At 34.0% G+C, this 15558-nt stretch overlaps 1 protein-coding gene and 2 long non-coding RNA genes across 3 annotated transcripts; 1 reads left to right on the forward strand and 2 right to left on the reverse strand.

Moving 5' to 3' along the window:
- The first annotated feature begins 4130 nt into the window (after nucleotides 1-4130).
- Nucleotides 4131-7636, forward strand: LOC114409504 (BTB/POZ domain-containing protein At1g67900-like). The gene is made up of 4 exons (XM_028372987.1): nucleotides 4131-4540; nucleotides 4637-4706; nucleotides 4795-6066; nucleotides 6760-7636. The coding sequence occupies exons 1-4, from the start codon at nucleotides 4482-4484 to the stop codon at nucleotides 7264-7266; spliced, it is 1908 nt and encodes a 635-aa protein (XP_028228788.1). The 5' UTR covers nucleotides 4131-4481; the 3' UTR covers nucleotides 7267-7636.
- A 5365-nt stretch (nucleotides 7637-13001) lies between these two features.
- On the reverse strand, nucleotides 13002-14170 carry LOC114400408. Its single transcript, XR_003663941.1, has 4 exons — nucleotides 14033-14170; nucleotides 13843-13954; nucleotides 13676-13762; nucleotides 13002-13553 (listed from the first exon to the last, which is right to left on the reverse strand). It is a non-coding gene; the product is annotated as an uncharacterized LOC114400408 (long non-coding RNA).
- Nucleotides 14171-14356: 186 nt separating this feature from the next.
- Nucleotides 14357-15280, reverse strand: LOC114400458. Its single transcript, XR_003663951.1, has 3 exons — nucleotides 15075-15280; nucleotides 14913-14981; nucleotides 14357-14405 (listed from the first exon to the last, which is right to left on the reverse strand). It is a non-coding gene; the product is annotated as an uncharacterized LOC114400458 (long non-coding RNA).
- Between the last annotated feature and the right edge of the window lie 278 nt (nucleotides 15281-15558).

Raw genomic sequence — 15558 nt, forward strand, 5'->3', positions numbered from 1 at the left:
ATCTTTCTAATTAATTACTATCCAATCCACTTTAAGAAATCATGTTAATTTGTATAGTAAGCATATCTATATGGTAGTCGATAGATAACTTTTCTCTGTATTTTCTTTCTTAGGAGATCCTCTTTCTTTATAACTTATTATTCAACAATCTGAAGGATGAAATACTTGCCAGAGATACTTCAACAATCAAGTAAGATCTCGATTGAGAATAATAATGATAGTATTAAATGAGAATGAATAATGTGTTACCTCAAGATTCTCATAGTTATTTATATATATACCTTAATGGACATTGGGTTCATGGGCCCTCATATATCGTTACCTCATTAGGTAATGTACCTTAACCATCATTAAGGGATTAAAGGCAACCTTTAATGGTTGCCATTAGGATAGCCTAGATAATGTATCAATGTGTAATGAGAATTATTTGGATATTCGGCTAAGCCGAACATCTAGACACTTCTAGGATCATACCTTTAGTGATAAAGTAATAAGAGTATTCAAGTATTCGACTAGGTCAAATACCTAAGTACTACTATAAGGACCATCTTTAGTAGTAAGGTGATGCACTTACTCGAGTATTCGACTAAGTCGAATACCTAATAACTACCAGAAGGGTCACCTTAGGTGACAAGGTGATGAGGAAACTCGATATTTGACCTAACTAAATACTTAAATACTTCGTAGAAAGATCACCTTGGGTGTGAGGGTGATGAAGGCACTCGGGTATTCAGTAAGACTCAATACCTAAGTACTTCGTAAAGGGATCACATTGAGTGTCAAGGTGATAGGCCGAATACCTAGTACTTTGTAGATGTCATGCTTTAATATTTTCAAGGTGTTATGAGGAATATTTTTGAATATTTAATCTACCGAATACCCATATAGTATAATAAGGTTATATTTTTTATGACCATGAAAAAGATAGAAAGAAAAGAAAGAATTGCTAAATAAAATAGGTGATATGCTAATAGAGATTAATTGATAGAAAAAAAGTAACATTATAGAAATTTTTGTAAAAAAAATATTTCATAAATACTATAACTCATCAATTTGTGTTTGTCATATATATATATATATATATATATATATATATATATATATATATATATATATATATATATATATTCATTTTCCATAACATTCAACTGCCTATCAAATTTACTTGCAAAATTAATGGTCTGTTTGCTGCAAGCAAATCAACTCCCTTCAATGTTCATCATGCATGTGGTATGAAATTAATTCCTTGCCCTCCTTCTGCCATCACTACTAATTTGATGACAAGATTATGCCCAACCCACCACACTCTTAATTGGGTGTATTCTGACTAACTCTTTTTTGCTCTTCGATCTAAGCTCTTGTGAAACTATAATCTCTTATCATTATACTTTCTACTAAACATATTGTCACTAAAATATGGCTAAAGCTTTGGCATGTTTTTGCCGGACAGTCTATCCTTAGCTCTACCGAAACATCCAACAATCAGTCTTAGGCCATTATTTTATATCATTATGTGACACTCGGAAATTAAAGGCAGTAAAAGTTAATGCGTATAGATAACAAGGCTTTTTACCAGGGGTGCAATAGGTCAACAACTTTTTACCGTTCATTTTTCCCCTCCATTTAATTTCTATCTACGTATTACATTAGCTTCTTACCTCACATTTTCCTATCTTCTTTATCTCTTTCGACGTGTTATAGAAAGTATGATGAAAAAAATTAATGAATCAGAACATGATTATTCTTTTTATATTTTGAGAATTAGCTAGCCCTCTTTGTTCATGATAGTATTATCAATCATGAATATCATACGGTCATAACTCACTGTTTTTCTTTCTATTCTATAAAAATCAGACCCACAAGAATCGGCCCCATTGTTCCTTAATAGTTTATATAATCATCAAAATAAGAGAAAGAAATTCCACAAACTCACAAGTCATTGCGTCGTAAGAATCCAAAGCCAAATAAGATCTAAGCCAAAAGATAAAATGTATACACATTGGGAATTGAATTTTTTTATCACTAAGATTTAGATTATTTAAATGCAAAGTGTAAGATTGCACTTTACTAGATAAACCTTAGTTGAATGGATGCATTGGAAGTTATTTTTTGTTTCAACTTTTAAGAAAACTTATTTATTATAGTTGGTGACAATTTTCACTATAAATAAAAAAAAGATTTAGTGGAAGAATAACACATGAGAAAAGAGTGTGTGAGAAGAGAGATTGTGAAACAAAGTTACTTTGTTGAGAGAAAAGTATTTTTGTGTGAGAGTATTATTATTTCTTGTAACCATTGAGTGGAGTACTTGAGTTTGTAGAGTGATACATTATTTGTGGTAAGTTACAATCTTGTAATCATTTTTGTAATAGTGAAATACTTTTTGATACGGTTCCGTGAACATAGACAAGAGATATCGAACCACGTTAAATTCTTATATTTGTTATTATTCTTTCTATGTAATTTTTGTTGTGTTTTCTCGATTTTTGTGAATGTATGTAATTTTATTTGTGGGAAAATTGATTACCCAACACAAGGTTTGAAAAAGACCCTCAACTGCCAAATTAAACCGTTTAAACCATTTCCATTAGAGTACCAAAAATTTAAATGTCCACCAGAAAGCTTGACTTTACCTAATCAAACACGAACATATCAGGAGCAAACAACCTCGGGTTTCTTGGTTTCACTCCAATAATGGGCCAAGTTTCAATATTTTGGACCACTTGCAATGAATGAAAATTAATGTCCACCCCAAAAGCATAGAAGAAACTTACAAGGGATAAAGAATGGCTGTTGGGTTATTTTTGGAAAAGCGTAAGGGCAATCTTCATCCATGACTATATAATATCATTACTATATAGTATAAAATAAACAGAAATTATGTTTATATACGGACGCTATCCGCTAATCATGTGTGATACTGATAATACACATGCCTACTTTTTTTTTCAACATTTCCTGTAACTTTCATGTCATTCTTTTCCTTTTTTTCATTCTCTAAAATATTTTAAGCACTTTTTAATATGCTATTATTGTGCGTAAAAAACATCCCTTAAATATTCTCCTTTTGAAAAGGATAGAGATATCAAAGAGATGTGTACGATGTTGCGTATTAAATAAAATAATGTTTGACTAAAATAATCTGGGGGGTACTCGCATTTATAAACACAAGAAACTAAAGATAATTAGAAAATACTATGCATTTTACAATGGTAATGATGAGAATACGGTACACAAGTGGGCGCAGGATAAGCACGTGGGAGCTGCCTTTAGAATTGCACGCTGCCAATGGTATGTCTCCATAGTTGCAAAAAAATAAATAAAGGCTCTAACATGATATTCTTCTTAGAAATAAGAAAGCAAGATTTGCTGGAAATAAAAGTTTCCTAGTTTTCATTATACTGTTCGAATTTTTCGATGAATGATTAGCAGTTTCTGTATTGGGAGGGTATCCAGATGCCCTTACCTTAGGTTGTAACTAGTCTCTTTATCTAAACTCTGAACTATTCCTTATTTTATTTGAGCATTTCTTATAGTGGTATAATTTATTTGTTTTTATTATTATTAGAGAAAATAGTACCTATACCAACCATATAAATAGTAGTATTCACATTTGAAATTAAACTTTGTTATTAGGGTAAATGATAACTATGAGAGAATGAAAATTCTTATTTAATTTATGAATGTATAAAAAGTATAATAATTATGTTATGTCATATAGCTTAATTTCAATTTAATTCTTAAATTTTATAACTTAACAACGAGACGTAATATTTATTACATTTTATACACTTTCAGACAAAAGTGATAATTTACTCTTATTACTGTTTAATATAATTTGTTCATTTTGCATAATGTATGGTTGTGGATTGGAGATGCTAAGCTATACGCATGCTGTATATTTACTTTATTGCATAACTTTGTAATCTAACTGAAATACTGGTTGGGAGTGTGACAAGTCTGAGGCTGAATTTGATGAAATTGCATTGCTCTTAAATCCCTTTTATTTAAAATAAAATGTCGAAATCACTCATGGGGATAACTATTTGACTGAAAGGACATAACTTAGGCGTGTTTGATCTTCAGTGTTTCTTTCAAACCATATATGTCATCTATCCTACCTATTTAAACTATATATTATTTTCCTCTCACAACAAGCTCCTTGGTTTTCCTTTCCTCTTGGAACTTCTACACCTTCTCTCCTCCAAGAAAATTCTATCTTTACTATTATTATTATTTCTCTTTTTATATTTTGGAGTTCTGAAGTATTGTTGAGGACTCTGACACTCTGTGAGGTCTGTCAGTTCAGTATTCAGTGTTCCACTTGGGCTAACTCAGCAGCAAAATCTGTTCCTTGCTTTGGTATTTGTTTAGGACTTGTTTCACTATCTGTCACTTGCACTTCTTCTGTGTTAGAAGTGAATTATGCAAGTGACTAGTGAGAGTTAGTGCATGATTTAGATGATAAGAAACTGAAAGCCATGAAGTTCATGAAACTAGGATCTCGTCCTGATACATTCTACACTGCAGAAGCAGTAAGGTGAGACATTAATTAGCTCGTCAATTCGATTCTTTCTTCTTAGATTATGTCTTTTTCTTCAGGTCAGTGACAATAGCATCTTTTCTTTGTATACAGGTCAGTCTCTTCTGAAGTTTCTAGTGACCTCATAATTCAAGTTAAGGGAAGTAGATATCTTCTTCACAAGGTATGTGAAATTGTCAATCATAGAAATTGTTCTATGTTGTTTTACTTTTGTTGTTACTTATTCTGAAGTTCATGGTGGTGGTGTTCAGTTTCCCTTGCTGTCAAAATGTTTGAGGCTACAAAAGCTATGTTCAGAATCTCCTGAATCATCTTCTCAGCACCAAATAGTCCAACTCCCTGATTTCCCTGGTGGGGTGGAGGCATTTGAGTTGTGTGCTAAGTTCTGCTATGGAATAAGCATCACTCTCAGCCCTTACAACATTGTGGCGGCACGATGTGGCGCCGAGTATCTTCAGATGACTGAGGAGGTTGAGAAGGGGAACTTAATTCAGAAGCTTGAGGTTTTCTTCAACTCATGCATTCTACGTGGCTGGAAGGATTCTATTGTGAGTCTTCAGACCACAAAGGCGTCGCCTATGTGGTCAGAGGACTTGGGAATTACCAGCAGATGCATTGAAGCTGTTGCTGCAAAAGTTCTAAGTCACCCCTCTAAGGTGAGTTTGTCACATAGCCATTCACGAAGGGTGAGGGATGATGTTTCTTGCAATGGCAATGAAAGTGTGAGGCATAATAAGTCAGGAAACAAGGGATGGTGGGCTGAAGATTTGGCAGAACTTAGCATAGACTTGTATTGGAGAACCATGATAGCAATCAAATCTGGTGGTAAGATTCCCTCAAATCTCATCGGAGATGCATTGAAAATCTATGCATCTAGATGGCTACCAAATATTACCAACAATGGAGGACATCTCAAGAAGCAATCTGTTGCTGATTCAGAATCGGACTCGGTTGGTGAAATAGCTTCAAAGCATCGTCTGCTTTTGGAATCAGTGGTGAGCTTGCTTCCTGCTGAGAAAGGTGCTGTTTCTTGTGGCTTTCTTTTGAAGCTCTTGAAGGCATCCAATATTCTTAATGCTTCTTCATCTTCAAAGATGGAATTGGCCAGAAGGGTAGGGCTTCAATTGGAGGAAGCCACAGTGAATGATCTTTTGATACCCTCCCTGTCTTACACAAATGATACAGTGTATGATGTTGAGTTGGTGAGGACCATATTGGAGCAGTTTATGTCACAAGGCCAGAGTCCCCCAACTAGTCCTGCAAGATCTAGGTTTGCCTTTGAAAGAAGAAGGTCTCGCTCAGCTGAGAATATTAACTTGGAGTTCCAAGAGAGTAGGAGGTCCTCTTCAGCATCTCACAGTTCAAAATTGAAAGTGGCAAAGCTTGTGGATAGGTATCTTCAAGAAGTTGCTAGGGATGTGAATTTTCAGTTGTCAAAATTCATTGCTCTTGCTGAGATTATACCAGATTTTGCAAGACATGATCATGATGATCTCTACAGGGCTATTGACATTTATCTCAAGGTAAAAAAAAATACTAAAAGAAACATGCCTATTACTCTATTGTGTTTTCCAATTTACTACATTTTATATTTTATATACCCTGATAAAATAAGTGGTTAGGAATTAGTAAAAAAAAAAAAAAAGTGGCTGAATAGATTTCGTTTTCATTTTAGGATGTGGGACAGAATTAGTGGATAACCAACTATCTTGACCTTAAAATCTTGTCTTATTCAAAATTTATTAGCGGTTAGGTGTAGACTGACCCACCAGAAATTTAGCCTGACTGTATCCACATTCTGACTGATGTAGTTGCAGTACATATATTCAGGTGTTTGTAAATTGTAATTTCATTTGGCTGAAAACAGGAAGGGAAAATTGTCTGTCAAAGCTGTGATAGAGTTATATTGCTGCATTCTAGTACTATGTCCAAGTAGATAAGGAGAAGGGGAAAAGGAGATAAATGTTATTTAGTCCTTCACATGATTGATTATGTGTCTCCCCTAAGAGATTTTGACCATTTATGCGTTCATTCCATTTAGCTAAATTCCACCTCCAAGAACTCATTGCTGATATAACACGTCTGGCTGTCAGTCAGTTCAGTCAATCTAGTTACTAGAAATTAGGCCATGGAATAAAGAATTATAACTTTATAAGTAAAACTATTTTGTGGGGATGTCTTATATTACTAAAATTTGTGTGTTGTTTAACTTATAGGCTCATCCAGAACTCAACAAGAGTGAAAGGAAAAGATTGTGTCGAATTCTTGACTGCAAAAAACTTTCTATGGAAGCATGCATGCATGCAGCACAGAATGAACTACTTCCCCTAAGGGTTGTTGTTCAAGTTCTCTTCTTTGAGCAAGCTAGAGCAGCACAAGCTGGTGGCAAAGTGACTGATTTGCCAACCAATATCAAGGCATTACTCACAGCACACGGTATTGACCCTTCAAAACCTACAGCACCATTAAGCACTACTACAAGTATACATGCTGAGGACAATTGGAGTGTTTCAAACTTCAAGTCACCAAAGTCAAGGTCTTCAACACTGAGGATGAAGCTAGCTGAAGATGATGACTTCAATCAAAATGGTTTGACCCATGATGGAATTGGAAGGAATTCTAGATTTAAGGCTATTTGTGCTATTCCAACCCAACCCAAAAAAATGCTTAGTAAGTTCTGGTCTACTACCAATAGAACTGCTGCTGCCACTGAAAAGAATTGAGTGAAATATGTTTACTTTTCAAGTTGGTAATGGTACTATAGAGGGTAACATCTACTCCTTTTTTTTTTTCTTTCTGCAAAAACGCCTTGTAACTTCTAGGAAAATCCAAGAATCTAAATGTGAATTGTTGATGTAACCTATAATAATAAGAAAAGATTTCCCCAGCACGAGGGGAAATCTCTTTGGTAATTCTCATGTCAAAAGCTGGAGTAGGAATCTTAGGTGTCAGTGACAAATCGTGGGGCCAATGGTGCTGTGTTTGTCTACAAATCTGCAACACCTGTCTCTTGTCATTTGCTGTAGCTCCTTGGGTCATGACATTGTTGACAAATTTTTTCGTATTTTCATGTGCCTGATTATGTTTGTCTTATTTATCTGTATCCATAAAGATAATATCGGCTTTATTGAATTGATACCCAATTATGAACAAGATTTGAAGTGTTGTGGCACATAATAAATAAGGTTCAACGTGTATTTATTGTGCTTTTTTATTTTAGTCGGAAGAGATTTGGCGTTGATCATCATGCTGTAAAAACAAATATAGTTTTGTTAGTATCAAAGATTCAAAGATGATGTGCCATACAAAGTCCGACCCAAAAAGTAGGTCAAATAAACCAGAAAGCATAAGATCTGCCACTGATAAAGATATGCTTGATTCAAAGAAGCATTATTAAAACAAATAACTGAACTAATTGGGGTATTTGTGCATAACACAGCAAGGTTCCTTTCAAATAAACACTTTGATAAACCTCTTATGTAACTGTATTAACTAAACTAAGCATAAAGCACCATAAGGGAAAATAAGGTTGTTCCATTTTAATTTTAAAGAAAAATTTTCCAAGTGTAACTGAACAAATTTGTCAAACAATTATTGAGGCCAAGAAGTCTTAATTCCTTGACTTTCTTTAATTTCTCAAAGTTTGAGTGGATCCATTGATAAAGGTCATTTTCATTCTCCCTTGTACTCAGGTTTGTTAATTATTATCAACAATTTGGTTTTTAAATCGTTGGAATGAACCATGTCCCATATAGCCTGCTTTGTAGCCAAGTCTAATCTCACAAACTGAAACCGACCACTCTCACTGTTTTGGTGGCTATAACTACAAAATATGAATACTTTCATGTTTCTTAAAATCCTAAAGCATACAAAGAGAAAATCAAATAGTGGTGTACTTGGCAGTGACTGTCATTATCATCACTGCTGCAATCATGGTCATCATCATAATCATCTAAGTTTCCTTGGTCATGACAACTGTTGCATGAGCATGTCCACTATAACCGGTCAATGTTACTTATCATTGAAAAAATTATGCACTGTTCATTTGGTCAGTTACTTAGGATTCCCTTGTGATTTTCTTTCCTTCTTCTTGAGTGGCTCTAATTACAATTCAATCATTAGTCAAGAAAGTCTTTACAACAACCACCATGATGCAATCTCCTAATTCCTAAAGGATTGTTTCATCTGGGTTACTCACTGTTTCACGTTGGTTAATTAAAAATTGAAGATCCAGAGGTAAAGTTATGATAGAAAATTACATGCAAGCTGATTTCTAAAACTGCATGTCATCAAAACAAACACACACACACAGACACTTTCTAAGCCACTAGATTGTTTGTCAATCCAAAGTTTGCGGTGTGTTGTGAGCAGCCTTTAGATTAGTCATTTGGGCCTCTAGTCCTGGGCCATGTTGGTATAACTCTTTTTTCTTTTCTTCTCTCTTTAAAATCTATAAAATGTTGAATGTGAGTAGTTCTTTTGATGCTTCACAACATTGTATCTTCCCAGCAGTTATGGTTACAACTCAAACCATAATCAGACTGTAAAATTTCTTCATCAGGGTACAATTTGCAGGGATTCCTCTGAAGCAAAACACGAGTACTTGACATTGACTTATAAAATGAACCGTCAAATTTCATTTTCAACCTTGAAGCTCACTAAGTGATAGTAGTACTTGTCAACGATGCATAGCCGCCTAATATATTTTGGAATAATCCCCACCTACTACCTAATCGCAAAGATTCTCACAGCCATTCCAATTCCACTTTCAAAAGATGCTACATTTTAGTGTTCATAAAAAATACAACAATGACACAATAAAGTCAGCATAAATGAGAGCAGTGTTCATAAAAAATTAAATGTAAGAATGTAACATTAGCATGCAGTTGACAGAAATAACTATAATTGTATAGTAGCTTAGGCCTGGTTGAATAAACTTCTCTATAAATTAAGTTAAAAGAAGAAAAAACAAATTAAATGAGTTTTTCTAAAAAAATAAAATTAGTTTATCTGCCAGTTAATTTGCACAAGTTCTCTTATGTTAGCTTCTTTAAAAGCTTATTTTTAACTTAAGCGTAAGTTAATTTTAATTTTTGGAGAAACTTATTTCATCTTTTCTTTTTATTTGTTTTCTACTGTAAGAACTTGTAAAAAAACATCATCCATACAGGCCCTTACTAATTAACATTCACTACATCAGAATATCAAAGCATCTAAATTATCGAATCCTTGTTGACATCACCACTAGCATTAAGTCATTAACCATGGAAGCATGAACCAGAGATGCCAGATGAGGGTGGTTTTGGTGACTCATGCTTTTGATCATTGGAGAGCAGAGGCAATTGGTTTTAGCCATACTTGGCGGCTAGAAAGCCTCACTTGTGCCTCCACTCCAGCACCTGACATCACATCATTTCCAGATTAAATCTGAACTTTCAAATCATTGGTTGTCATCTTGTCACTTTCCTTGCTCTTCCCCTCCTTCAATGCCACCTGAAAATTGAAAACTAGATATAAATGGGACACCCCATTTGTTGGAAAATCAACAAAGCTGGAAGCTATTTCATGTTTACAATGAATACCAAGAGCCCAATGTCTCAGGAAGAACTTTCCTAAAGTCAAGAAAGGTGAAATTGGACCCACCGGATTTATGTCCAGCAGAAAAGATTAATCTCATGACCAACTAAGATTCGAATCCTCACTGAAATTAGTATTTACATTTAGTGTATGGCCGTGTCTCAAATAACTCATTGAAAGTTAAAGAGAGCAAAATTTGATAGGAATATCACATGCAATGTGATTTAAGATCAAGGTTAGTATCGGTATGCAACACAAGTTTTCTTTATTGTTACGTCACGGGTATGCAAATTAATAAACTCCATCAACGCTCCCACCAACATTCTCATCACTTTTAAACTTAGTAATATATGCCTTCTTCAAACACACTGGGGACATGAAATCATATCAACTTTCCCTGTTCAATTTATCTTTCCCTTTTTAATCTGTGCAGGTTTCATTTAATCATGATGCAAAACCAGATCTCTAAAAGAATAAAAAAAGAATCCATGCAAAGGGTCCCCAACATTGGGGTAGGTGCTTTCTTTCGTTTCCAGTGGGACTCTATTCGCAATTTAGTATCATATAATATGCACATCTCGATGGATAAGATGCCAATATATACAGCATCTCATTCTAGTTTCTATGACGACAAAATACTAACATCGATAAATATTAAATACTAACATCTAAAGTGTTGAAGAGAATCAAATTTCGGGTGGTCAGTTAAACACATTGTAACTTGTAAGTGACTATTGGAAAAGCAGTAAAAAGACGTTTATCGTGCAAGGATCCACAAATATATGTATAATTTATTAGTGGTTGAAAACTTTAGCTAATTTTATAGTATGTTCATCCTTTTGTGTCATTTCAATCGTACATCATTACTCTTTATCAAATCCTTCGGGTTTAGCAGTGAAATTTCCGTTCTGATATTAGTTTCAGCATGATAACTTGCCTTCAACAAAATTTACTCAATCAGTGGCGAATGAAAAGAGATAAGTATTAGAGTATATCATTTTAATTAGTTCCACGTACAAAACTCTATAAATAGGACTATAGTAATTCATTCTATCATCTTTTAATCAATCAACTACAATCTTAGCTTTCCTAAGCAAAACAAAAAACTACAAGAGAATATACTTGTGCTCTCTACCTTTTCTATGCCTATGACCATTACCCTTCACATTCTCTTATTACCAATAATAAGGACACTTCAAAAGAGAGTATACGTGTGCTTGGATTTTAGTTGGAAACTGAAACTTAACCACTGCCTGAATAAAACTTACAATAGATAAGCCTGTGTAAATCATGATTTAGAAATATAATTTTATTTTCTATGTATTTTAAAAGAAAACATAGACACAAAAATGATAAAAAAAAAGAAGAAAAGCCTAAAAGTATAATTCAAAATTTTTGTGCGAGAATTGTTTCATCACTTATGAGGGACTGTAAGGTTGATTTAGTGATTAAAGGAAGTAGAGAGAGGAAGAGGTAATGGATTTGAATCTTTTTCACTAACAAAAACTAATGATTAATATTAATTGATAAAAAAAACTTCACAATGAACTTTGCATTGAGTATTTATTTTCGTAATTCGCTGATATATTTCAAAACTAATGTTGCACACTTAGCAATGATAGTTATTGTCTAATTATGTAAATAGCATAAGACTCACAAAATGTGACATAAATAACGAATAGTTTGTGTCCGTTAAACATATGATAGAAGTTCGATCTCAGGCTATGAATATAAAGCAGCACATGTGAGGAGTTGTGTCCCCCTTAACTGATATTCTACGATTTATAGAGATTAAATGTGAGAATACATTATTTTTTGAAGAAAAATGTAAATATAGGATGAGATGCATGCTACACTATCATAGGAAGCTTCAACTCACAAGTTTATATTATTTGTTAACGTTTTTCTATACATTAAAGGCTAGAAAAGCTGTATTGAATTCAAATCTAATGTACTGTTACACTACTAGAAAAATAGCTTTTTACGACGGTTATTAAGTGCTTTTAACGACGGTTGTAAACCGTCGTTGTATATAACGTCGTTGAAACGCAACTGCTTTTTACGACGGTTATTATAATAACCGTCTTTGAAAGTTAGAACAATTCAAAGATGGTTATTACGTAATAACCGTCTTTGAATGTAGCGTCTAGTTCAACATTCAAAGACGGTTATTATGTAATAACCGTCTTTGAATGTTACATCTGGGTTGACATTCAAAGACGATTATTACATAATAACCGCCTATGATTGTTACATCTCCTCGAAATTCAAAGACGGTTATTATGTAATAACCGTCTTTGAATGTTACATCTGGGTTGACATTCAAAGACGGTTATTACATAATAACCGCCTTTGATTGTTACATCTCCTCGAAATTCAAAGACGATTATTACGTAATAACCGCCTTTGAATGTTACATCTCCTCGAAATTCAAAGACGGTTATTACGTAATAACCGCCTTTGAATGTAATGTCTGGTTCAACATTCAAAGACGGTTATTATGTAATAACCGTCTTTGAATGTTACATCTGGGTTGACATTCAAAGACGGTTATTACATAATAACCGCCTTTGATTGTTACATCTCCTCGACATTCAAAGACGGTTATTATGTAATAACCGTCTTTGAAAGCAGTGTCTGATTTGACATTTGAATTCAAGGTATGAAAATCATTATGCTAATTTTCAAATTCAATTGAAATTCATTACAAAGGTTGATTCAATTTGCACTCACTGAACCCTGTCTAATGTATTCTAACACTTAGATACCAGATCATCATCAAATTCATATGTTCATCACATTTTCCACGAATAAAAATTGGTTAGATATCTTAATCACTCATAACCCATCTTTTCAGCAGAACTTTTAAGCATACATGATATCAGAATAAAAAAACAAATTGCAATTGGAATATCCTTACACTCATGAAACCACTAAATAGTAAGTGTAGTTACTTTCTATAGTGTTCATCTTTAAGATAGTAAGGAGCTTGAAAAGAAGCATGATTAAAGTAACAGATACCAAATCACAACCAAACCAATGTCTATCAATTAAAGACACACACACACTATTTCTGCTGCTATGACATGAAGCCTTCAGAGCACTGTCTTCACCCTTCCCTTTGTGATGTGCAAAAATCATCAATAAAAATCTTTTCAACTTAAATTTTGAAACAACTATGATATGAGAAGTGGTACCAATCAAATTTATCTAATATCATGCTAGTAAATAGTTATGCCTTCAGTAACAAGATTATGCATGTTTCATAAGTGACAATTTTAGCATGAAGACTATGCATATGTGAACCAGTGGGCCTTTATTTGCATCACCCTTCTATGTATTTAAGTTCACAATTCTCAGGCTTGTGTTGAAAGAATATTAAAGAAGCACATTTAGGTATACAACAAATGTCTTCTCATTTCCCCAACTGTGCCTACCAAATGATAAATGTAATATGTCAAACCAAACTACCAAAGGTATCCCAACATGAAAATTAGCAAATATGACATCCATTTGAAGACAGACACAGACAAATAGATTGAAACACAAGTCAACCTGTTTTGAATTCACTTCTTGGTCCTCTTTAGGCTTGTCACTCATCACTTTCCACTGCAACTGCAACAAAGCCCTTTGCCTGTCTTCCTGCAATATATTCCAAAGAATAAATATAATAATAAAAATTATGACAACAAATTAATTTATCATATCAGGGTATTCCATACTTTGGATTTTTTGAAGATGCAACTCCTCTTCCAGCTTCCGACACTCATCTTCAAATTCACACCTCAATGCTTTGATCTGAGCTTCATGATCATTCCTCATAAACATTGTTTTCTACATACAATTAAGATATGAACAGGTGAATAAATTTCTATAAAAATTTTGGCTTTGACAAACATACGTGTGTGGCACCTCTCTCAATTCATTTTCAGCTTGCAGTTGGGTACGCTTTAGCTGTTCGTTGTGTTCAGCTATGAGGCTTGCTTGCCTCTTGTCATGCTCCTGCTTCATTTGAGTAACCTATAAATTGAGCAGGAAAAATCAAGTGACCTAGTGAGGAAATTCTGCAACATTCTGCAAAATTTGATTCTAGCCATCCTCTAATTTAATTTGTTTTTATTACTTAGAGTCCACAAAATTTGGTGCCTCTCACTGCATGTGGTGTGCTGGCTAGCTAGCTAAGGCTCAGTATTTGGCCCAGTCTGTCCTCTGTTTTATTTGTATATTTTATAGTATTCGACTAATATTGCTCCTTAGTCCTTACAACTAGATTAGTTGTCCATGCCTATGGCATAATTGGAAAGTAAATATCACTGTTTGATATTTAGAATATAGATATCTTAATACAATTGAGGGTGCTAACAATAATTACTCATTTCTAATTTTTTATTTTTCATTAGTTATTAGTATGTTTCTTCATTTCTAGTTTTTTGATATTCTTTTCTAATCTATCTGCTAAAGATTACTTGCAATACAGTCCAGGAAGGCAAACTGAAGATGTAAATGTTTAGGTCTAGAAGTTGCAAGCAAATAACTTAGTTTTGCCAAAAAGAAAAGCCATAGAAAAAGACCATCAGTTCAACTTGTAACAGCAGGGCTTCCTTACACTATTATCCTCACAAACTATACCAGAGGGGAGAGGAAAAATGTTTCAGACACATTCAAAATCATAACCTACTGAAAGATTATTTGATCTGTTTAAGATAACGTTTAGCAGGAAAGACTTGGGCTTTCAAGTTCTGATGAGAATAACTATAAGAAAATATAATTTGAAGTATCCAAATGTTCTTACCTTGCGCAAACAATTCCCCATCTAATAGTTTCAGAGCCACGAAATTGTAAAACTTGAATAAACTGAACCCTGCAAGCAGAATTTCAGCACAACAAATGTGTCAAAATCCATAAAATTCAAAGAGAAAGTCAGAGAAAATAAACAAGGGAATTTGGCAATCACAGAAGTTGGAGCGATGAAGTCGAAGAGGTGAAGGAGCTTCAATGGAAGAAGGGGTAGGAGCTTCAATGGAAGAACAAGTGAAGGAGCTTCAATGGAAGAAGGGGTAGGGCTTCAATGTCAAAGAGAGGGAGGGTTCAAACGAAGGAGCAAGCAGAAAGGGAGGGTTCAAACGAAGGAGCAAGGAGCAAGCAGTCTAGGGTTCAAAGCAATCTCGAAAGCTAGCTAGCAGAAACGTACACAGCAGCCACGATGAGGCTTCAGTTTCCCCTTTTTTGTTTTTAGGATTACGACGGTTTTTTCCTAAAAACCGGCATAAATTTAAAAAAAACATAACATTCTAAGGCGGTTTTCAATAACCGCCTTAGAAAGTGCGTCGTAAAATGAAATTTGTTACACAATAATTACAAAAATGCCACCGCACCACTTTCTAAAGCGGTTCTTCAAATAACCGTCGTAAATCACATGTCTTAAAAAGCCATTTTTC

This window comes from Glycine soja, chromosome 1, assembly GCF_004193775.1.
Source record: "Glycine soja cultivar W05 chromosome 1, ASM419377v2, whole genome shotgun sequence".
NCBI classification, from domain to species: Eukaryota; Viridiplantae; Streptophyta; class Magnoliopsida; order Fabales; family Fabaceae; genus Glycine; species Glycine soja.

Bases quoted from the DNA above. Each gene is read 5' to 3' on its own strand.
- LOC114409504 (XM_028372987.1), top strand. From the start codon at position 4,482: ATGAAGTTCATGAAACTAGGATCTCGTCCTGATACATTCTACACTGCA. The intron at 4,541-4,636 runs GTGAGACATTAA...CTTTGTATACAG, and splicing joins TACACTGCAGAAGCAGTAAG to GTCAGTCTCTTCTGAAGTTT. The intron at 4,707-4,794 runs GTATGTGAAATT...GGTGGTGTTCAG, and splicing joins GTAGATATCTTCTTCACAAG to TTTCCCTTGCTGTCAAAATG.